The sequence below is a fragment of the Cibotium barometz genome, chromosome 24 (genome assembly GCF_041138505.1).
Source record: "Cibotium barometz isolate CiBa-2024 chromosome 24, ASM4113850v1, whole genome shotgun sequence".
Classification (NCBI taxonomy): domain Eukaryota; kingdom Viridiplantae; phylum Streptophyta; class Polypodiopsida; order Cyatheales; family Cibotiaceae; genus Cibotium; species Cibotium barometz.
In genome coordinates, this window is record NC_141069.1 from 22,754,832 (window position 1) to 22,763,431 (window position 8,600).

Below are 8,600 nucleotides of genomic sequence, written 5' to 3' on the forward strand. Positions count from 1 at the left end.
TCATAATTGTTCTATCTCAACAAATACAATCATAATATCACATATCAAGCTCCATGTCACAAATTCTCATCAATCTTAACATAGATTCAAGCTTTGAATTCACAGATTTCTTCACGAAAACAAAGACAGACTCTATCTCAACACCCCTCAGACAATGGGTCCAAACATATCAGAAGAGGACACTAAAAACTAGGGGATATTCCAGCGCTGATAGATCCCAGCGACTATTTAAACTACAATGAACCTATGACCACAAACTGCAGGCCTTCCCTAGACAGACACAATTCAGCACCTAGCTGACCGACATCAGCAACAATTGAGCAATAATTGGACTAAATCATGTCTCTAGCAAAGTCACCACATAGAAATCAAAGGGAAACCTCCTCCAACTTATTCTTTAGCCCATGGCACAATCTCTGCTCTTATTTATCCGAATTCTCCTCCGTTGCTGTAGGCCTTCTCTAGACAGACACAATTCAGCACCGACATCAACCAACAATTGAGCAATAATTGGACTAAATCATGTCTCTAACAAAGTCACACATAGAAATCAAATTCAGCACCTAGCTAACCGACATCAGCAAACAATTGAGCAATAATTGGACTAAATCATGTCTCTAACAAAGTCACCACATAGAAATCAAAGGGAAACCTCCTCCAACTTATTCTTTAGCCCATGGCACAATCTCTGCTCTTATTTATCCGAATTCTCCTGCGTTGCTCTAGGCCTTCCCTAGACAGACACAATTCAGCACCTAGCTAACCGACATCAGCAAACAATTGAGCAATAATTGGACTAAATCATGTCTCTAACAAAGTCACCACATAGAAATCAAAGGGAAACCTCCTCCAACTTATTCTTTAGCCCACGGCACAATCTCTGCTCTTATTTATCCGAATTCTCCTCCGTTTCTCTAAACTTCACTCTACAACATCGAATACTATAAGACCTTCAATCTACAAGTAGTCTCTTCACTGTAGTCACTCAGTTCACTCATTCTTCACTCTCTTGCTCCTCTTGCTTCACTCTCTTGCTCCTCTTGCTTCTCCTCCTCATTTTCTTGTCTAGTCTTGTGAAAATTATCTCAATTCCCCCTTTTTGACACGTCGCCCGCCTTCTATCGCCGGCTCCCTTATTCTTCCACACACCTTCTATTTTTTATTTTTTTGTACTTGCTCTTATCCACTTTGGTTGCCATGTGTTGTTTTTCCATCTAGGATCCATGTCATCCATCTTATATACATTAGATGTTCCCACATACCAAACTAGCTTTCTAATAGTGCTTGCAAGAATCAATGGAAAGCATATAAATGGATGAGAACATGAGACACATACCAATGGCATTTATAGAAACATGCCAATCATTCCTACGCATAGATCCAATAGCCTTTTGCTTTTCCCAAATAATTCCAGTACGAAGCCCCTCACCATGGGCTCAAGAATACAAAGAAAGGCATCCACTTTTAGCATAAGCATGAGCCATATCCATCATAATACATCCATTACTCAACGCAATCCCCTTTTCCCATAATACATTCAATCAAGCCAATCCAATAACCATAATGTGGCTTCCATGATTTTCTTGGCAAGTTGATGGCAAGTTGATTAGCATATAATCAAGGCTTAATGAAGGTAACAATCTAGATCAATGAACTTCCAAAAAGAAGATCACCATTGCAAATCTTGGAGAATCCATATGCTTGCTCACCATTCAAGAGCTTAAGCTAGCTTCTATAAATAAAGCAAGCACATCCAGGCACGCGATTATACATCATGTGATTAATACCATTGTATTCATGAGTTAATAGGCATCATGAAGGAATATGTGCAACCCTAGGGCTTCCCATTCATCAAGGAAAGGCTGAGAATGACTAATCTTGGAATTATCCAAACATATGACGATTAATGGCTTGATTAGAGCAAGTAATGTGCATTAATGGCTTAATAGAAAAGCAATTGCATTAGTGTGCATTAATGGCTCAATAGAAAAACAATTGCATCAAAGTGAATAGAAGGTAACTCTATTAAGCCATTAATGTGCATTAATGGCTTAATAGAAAAGCAATTGCATCAAAGTGAATAGAAGGTAACTCTATCCAAACATATGATAATGAAGGAAACCCTAATTTTCCCAAAAAATTTCAAAATTGCAAGAAAATGAAAGTTCCCAGAAAATCCCCTACTCATGCAAAAATTGATCACATATTTGAATGTAGCCAAACATGATAAGGAAGATTGATGAAGAAATTTCTCAAACATTTGGTGAAGAATCTCAATTTTATGGAACCCTAATTTGCAAGAGAGGAAAAAATTTGAAGCATTAGTGTAATTAGGAATTTGCTTACACATTTAAGGAACCTTCCAAGCATCTTTGGCAACTTGATTTGAAAGTTTTGACTCCCAAAATTACCTGGAATGTGCGCCATATGGGTAGCCTCACATGCAAGAAATCATAAGGAAATGGCCAATGTCAAGCTCATGAAGGTAAAGCCAAGATTCTTAATCCCTTTCATAAGCTAATCCATGCTTAATGTAGGTCTTATGTTCCAATTTTGCAAGGAAAAACGTGCGTAGCTCTCTCCAAAAGAAACCACCATTGCCAAGACTAAGAGAAGTCTTATGCTTGATTAGCACCATCCCAAGCTTAGCCAAGCATCTATGGCGGATTTTAGCTTCAAGACTCCAAAGAACTATGCAAAGCTCACGGCATCCTCATAGGCATGAATTCCATCATAAGAAGGCTCTTTGTGAAGTTATTGGCAAGCCAAATGGAAAACCTAAGCTATGGCTAGGTTTTAGCAAGGGATTGAAGAACCTTACACTCTCAAAATCAAGCAGATAGAGGGAAACATTTTGACTAAGGGCACTAATTAAGATTAGAAAAATTTTCCCCAAGCATTCAATTTTTTGGTGTGACTTCCCCAGAATTTGGTCCCCATCAAACCCATGGTCCCAAAAGCTTAGGACAAAACAAATTCAATGAAATTTAACCATCTAGAATCACCATGTCCATCTTCTCGATCAAGGAAATCGAGAAAATCAAGAAAATTCAAAAAATTTTCAAGAAATGGATCTAGACTAAAGATTAAGAAATCAACACACAACGTCCAAATCTAGCATCTATTTGATGGGCATCAAACACACATATGAGAAATACATGTGATTATGATGAAAATAAAAGGAATCCACATGCACATGTAGCAAAGAAGGTATTTGCATAAAGCCTAAGTAATTTAACCTCTCACCATGAGGATGGCTATCAAGATTGCTATGAGCCCTAGACCATGACAGGCCATCTCCAAGAAAGGAGCCAAGAGTACATGTAGATGTCCAAGATATGAATGACTAAAAAGAACCCTACAATGAACCCAAGGCCCTATTTATAGTAGCCTTGTCCAAGATCGCTTATTTTACTATGTATATGATACTCTCCAAAATATGAGGTTAATGGTAGTGCATCATTATGAAATACTAAATATGGTTCATCAACACTCTACAAGCAAGTGGGGTGAGTAAAGGCTCGAACTTAACCGCTCCCCACATAAAGATCATTTATTTTAACAATGACGTGAAGATCCCCCACACCAACTTAGAAGACTTCTCTGATCCCCCACACCAACTTAGAAGACTTCTCTTATAGCATTCAAGTCCCTCTGATAAATGCACAAGTGGAAAAGAGTCAAGCATATTGGTTAGCCTTGCAAGGATCTTTAAAACATTTGAAGTGACTTGGCACCTCACTTAAGGGTTGTGACCCCTCACTCTACAAGTCCCCCTTTGTTCATGTGGAGCATCTCTCTTATACACTCAATTCAATTTGGTTTATGACCCATCACTCTACAAGTCAACTCAATTTGAGTTGTGACCCATTACTCTACAAGTCCCCTTCATTCACATGGAGCATCTCCCTTCGTTCTCGTGGAGCATTTCTATTACACATTCAACAATTTTGCAAGTTTTGAATTTTGCCTTAAATATCATGCACACATCTTTACATTTGGCAATGCAAAAAAGTTCTTTGTGCCCAATGGCTAAGATACAAGTTGCATTGAATTTTATCAACTTGCTACACTTTACTTCTTTGCCCAATGGCTAAGATACAAGTTGCATTGAATTTTGTCAACTTGTTACACTCATCTTCTTGCTAAGATATATATGTCAGTTCATATAATATATATAATAAAGGAGGATCTTCATGATCAATTCTCTATTTCACAACTCTCATGCCATGGTTCTCTCACTCATAAAAAATATATTATCAAATGAAAGTTAGAGTTTCTTTCAATTTTCAAATATAACTTATCTTCTTTATGATTGACTTCTTATTACGAAGAAGTTAGAGTATTATCAATACAACTGAAAGGTAAAAGGAAAGCACAAAAAAGTGGTGATTTGACAAACATGTACACAGACATATGCATGGTGCAGCCATGTAAAATACCTTGCAATGTGACAATCCCACAAAATCCACCACGTCTTCCTTTATAGATATAATATATATTCCAAAATTGACCACACTAGACAAGAACAAGAAGGTAAAAAAAAGCCATGGGGTTCCCTCACATGAAAGCAACCTTTGCTAGATATTAGCATACAAATAGAGTTGCACTACACTTAGGTAAAGAACTACAGAGATTCTATGAATCCAAAATTTCCCTCCCTTATGCACAATCTGCAAAAACCAGAGAAAGGAGATAGCCCTTATGCACAATCTGCAAAAACCAGAGAAAGGAGATAGCATGAGAAAGCTCATGTGTAGGGAGGGCCCCTGCCTGCAACACACAGGTTCACAGTCCCAACTCTATATCCTACACATTACATGAAAAGGAAACAAATCTAAGAAGAGGCACTTGCAGAAAACAATAGAACGTGCATGACAATGGAACCTCAAAGCATCCTGTCAGAGAGAGCAGGTAGCCTTCTGAAGAAATTCATGGGGACAGACGGCAAGCCATCCCGGAATCGAGGGTGCCTGAGCACATAAACGCCAATGAGTATGACGATGACGCGTATCGGCGTGACATAGAGGATGATGGCAGCCAACAGGCAGAAGGTGATGAAAATTGTGGTAGCCCGCGGGTCGCGCCAGTTGAGGAAGGCATGCACGCGCTCCAGCTGGGTGGCCAGGTCGCCCATCACCGTCTGTATCCGCCCGGCCAACGCCCGCATGCGGTCGTAGCGCATCCGGACGACCTCGTGGGACTTGGCAGAGGGTATGGAATCAAACTCCTCGTCGAGCTCCTCTTGGCCTGTGGAGTTGGCGTGTGAAAGGTTGACGTCCATGTGGGGTGGTTGCTTGGCGCGGAACCGGTACTGCCAAGCCCCAATGAGGAACATGTAGAGGAAGACGGTGGGCAGTATGAGCTCCGGATACCACACAAGGATGAAATACAGCACATGGACTAGCACAGTCGTGACCGGATTCTTCCACCTGCAGATATCCTGGAACCACGCCCCTACTGCCAAGCAGCCGTCGAACACCCTCACTATGCGGTACCAGTTGGCCTTGCTGCGCCTGTAGCTCCACCTGTATTGATCCATATCAAGCATGTAGCGCACCACCTCAGCCCTAACTGGCGGCTCCGACCTCGCCAGCCGAGCTGTCAGTATCCTTATGGCGGCCTCCCGCAGTACCTCCACATGTCGGACGTTGATTGGCTTCACGTAGTGCTGCTTGGGCAGAAGCGGCCGTACGTAGGCCAACATCATGTTGAGGCGCTTGATGCAACTGAGCCTCACCACCAGCTCTATCTCTCCTCTGCTTTTCACACCCGACCGGTCCAAGACAATAAGAGGGTACCTGTGTGCATACTCCCTGTCTGTCTCTAGGGTCGACAAACGTATTCTCACTTTGCCGATGACCTCATCCTTCTGCCCATGCCCATGGGCGCCGTGGGATTGGGCCTGCTGTGCCTGGGCCTTCTCTGGCAAACCATTGCCCAAATGGTGATTGTCGAAGACGCCAACTGTCAACACTGTGCACGGGTCGTACACATCCCACATGTACTGCTCGTGCCAGCGTGGCGCCAACGAGTCCAGCACGGTCCGCGTCCTCACCCACTTCCGCCCATACTTGGCTACACAGTAGGCGTCGGTACAGCTCCGCCCGTCGCGCACCTTCATTGGCTGCAGCCCCATTGCGCCACGTAAGCCAAGCTCCAGCAGGGCCACCGGTTGCCTCCAGAGGCGGCGGTCCGAGGGGCACGTGTCGCTGGTGTATTGGGTGGACTCGTCCAGCACATGGTAGGCACCCTCCAGGCAGATCAAGAGATGGATGCGGCTCATAAACTTGGCGTTGCCTTTGATTTTGTCCGCCACGTCATGTGCAACCTCCTTGATGTCCTTCTTCTCGCGCTCCAGGTCGTACCATTTGGGGTCGACCAGGCGGTGTGTGATATGCCTGGGGACGGAGGCGAGGGGGATTTTCACGAAGCCCATGGATTCATCTTTATTGACACCCACACGATCCAGCACAGTGACGGTGAGGATTTCATCAGCAAAAGGCTCTGTCGCAACAAAGAGAAGCTCGTCCCCCCAAGAAGGACTGTTGTTGCGGGTACTCGCGGTTTTGGTCCGCTGCACCTGGGTGCCCAGCTCCACTCTCACCATCACCTCCGGTACCCTATTAGGCTTGTTCACAACCAGATCCTGCGCCTCGCGCACCACCACCCGCAAGTACCACAGCCGTGGCGAGAGATAAATGGTGGCACGTGTGTGCGGAACCCAGCCGCTATCCGACTGGCGCGAGCGTGGGAATGCCTCGTCAGCCTGCGTTCCCACCCACACGGACAGCATGATCTCTCCCTGGGCGGGCTTCTTGGCGTCGTGGCGGGATTCCAGGCGGTACCATTGGGGGGCCAAGGGGGAATCGGGCGGGCGGCGGTCCGGAATCTCGGCAATGTCGAAGGAGACGTGCCCCAGAAAGTCGTTGCGGACTGTGTCACGGTCCCAGACGGTAATTTCCAAAAGTTGGGCCTGGTACTGGTCCTGAGAGAAGGCAAACACTTCGTTCCACACTGGATTCAGATTTCTGGAGATGACGGCCGTGGTAACCTTGGCGTTTCCCACTTTCACTTCGGCGAAGGGGTCGGAGCTGCCCGTCACGTCCTTGATGGCCAACCCGCGGGCGCGCTCCACTCGGACAAAGAGGTACTTCAGCTGATCAACCAGGTCGTGCCGGATGTTCTCCGTCTTCGGAATCCAAGTCGGCTTGACGGAGAAATCGACAGTCGAAGTGTCGCCGGACCAGCTCACCGTTTGGCCGGCCTTGCCGCCGCCGGACTTCTCCGCCGCAACGACACCTCCGCCTCCCTTGCCTCCGCCCCCTGCGCCTCCGCCTGCGCCCCCTCCGCCTCCGCCCTTGCCCTTCTCTTCACCTTCTCCTTTCCCATTTTTCCCGCCACTTGCCAGCTTGGGCTGCTTCTCTTCATCATAGTAATAAACCTTCAAATACAGCTCCCCCCTGTTTATGGTGAATACAGACCATCCCTTCTCTATGGGAAAGCCTATGGCTTTCTCTGCGCCCTCATGCCCTCTCTTTCTTATGTGGTAACCTTCCACTCTTGACCTTCCCAATGATGTCCTATGCCCATTTTTCCTTGTAGTGTACACATGCACATCTATGCACTCTTCCTCTAGCAAATCCCTTTCATTCACTGTGAACTCAAGCTTCTCATTCCACACAGGGTTGAGATCTTTGTTTTTTGTCTTGGTCCTCAGTTTCTGTGAATCAAACTCCACCTCTACATAAGGGCTAGCCGAGCCTTCCCCATCTTTGGGCGAAAGATTGGTGGCATGCAAGACCTCTACAACAAGCTTACTGTTGGGCATGGTGTTTCCTTTATTCTTCTATTCTCTCTCAAAGCACACACTTGATGAACTCAAAACAAAGATTGGAGCAACAGCAGGCTTAGAGACACTGCAAGGGCCAGAAAAGCATTCTCAGTGAAGACACATGTAATAAGGGAGAGAGAGAGAGAGAGAGAGAGAGAGAGAGAGAGAGCGAGCGAGCTAGAGGCCCCCGTAACGATTTGCATGCATGCAGGCTATGTTGATACTATAAGCTTTGGAGAGAGAGAGAGACAGAGAGCCCTTAATGATTTATTTACATGGACCTAGGCTATGGCCTTCTCACTATAAACGCTAAACCTTCTGCCTCGTTGATCGCATCTTTTGCAGCCCCTTCCTCTTCTAAAGCAGTGGCAAGCATATCGAAGAGCACCTAGGATTTCCTTTTGTATGTCAGATACGCAGACTATCTAAGCCGGGAAGTGCATTGAAAATCAATTTTTGTCACGTTACCAGGCCTCGGCTTTAGCATGTCGACTTGATAAAATAACCGTAGTAGGGCCCATCTTAGAAATATACTTTTTTTAATAGCTTGTGAAAAAACAAAAACAACGGCGACCTTTAAATATCTTCGGGATTAAAAGGATGGTTTGATGTAAATATCTTCGGTGATTAATATATTTTAAATATTCTCCCAAAACAATAAAAAAAATACGTAGGTTATCTTCGGTGATTAATATATTTTAAATATTCTCCCAAAACAATAAAAAAAATTACGTAGGTTAACCAGTGTTATAAACTAAAATTTCAA

General features: G+C 44.6%; 1 protein-coding gene across 2 annotated transcripts; it reads right to left on the reverse strand.

Annotated features, from left to right (window-relative positions):
* Window positions 1-4,455: 4,455 nt before the first annotated feature.
* Window positions 4,456-8,299, reverse strand: LOC147625033 (FT-interacting protein 7-like). Of its 2 annotated transcripts, none has more exons than XM_086818265.1 (2): window positions 4,888-8,299; window positions 4,456-4,673 (listed from the first exon to the last, which is right to left on the reverse strand). In XM_086818265.1, the coding sequence occupies exon 1, from the start codon at window positions 7,829-7,831 to the stop codon at window positions 4,889-4,891; it is 2,943 nt and encodes a 980-aa protein (XP_086674391.1). In that variant the 5' UTR covers window positions 7,832-8,299; the 3' UTR covers window positions 4,456-4,673; window position 4,888. The 2 variants fall into 2 exon arrangements, with proteins under 2 accessions (XP_086674391.1, XP_086674390.1); XM_086818264.1 differs by having other exon boundaries at window positions 4,456-4,713.
* Window positions 8,300-8,600: the final 301 nt, after the last annotated feature.

Bases quoted from the DNA above. Each gene is read 5' to 3' on its own strand.
- LOC147625033 (XM_086818265.1), bottom strand. From the start codon at position 7,831: ATGCCCAACAGTAAGCTTGTTGTAGAGGTCTTGCATGCCACCAATCTT.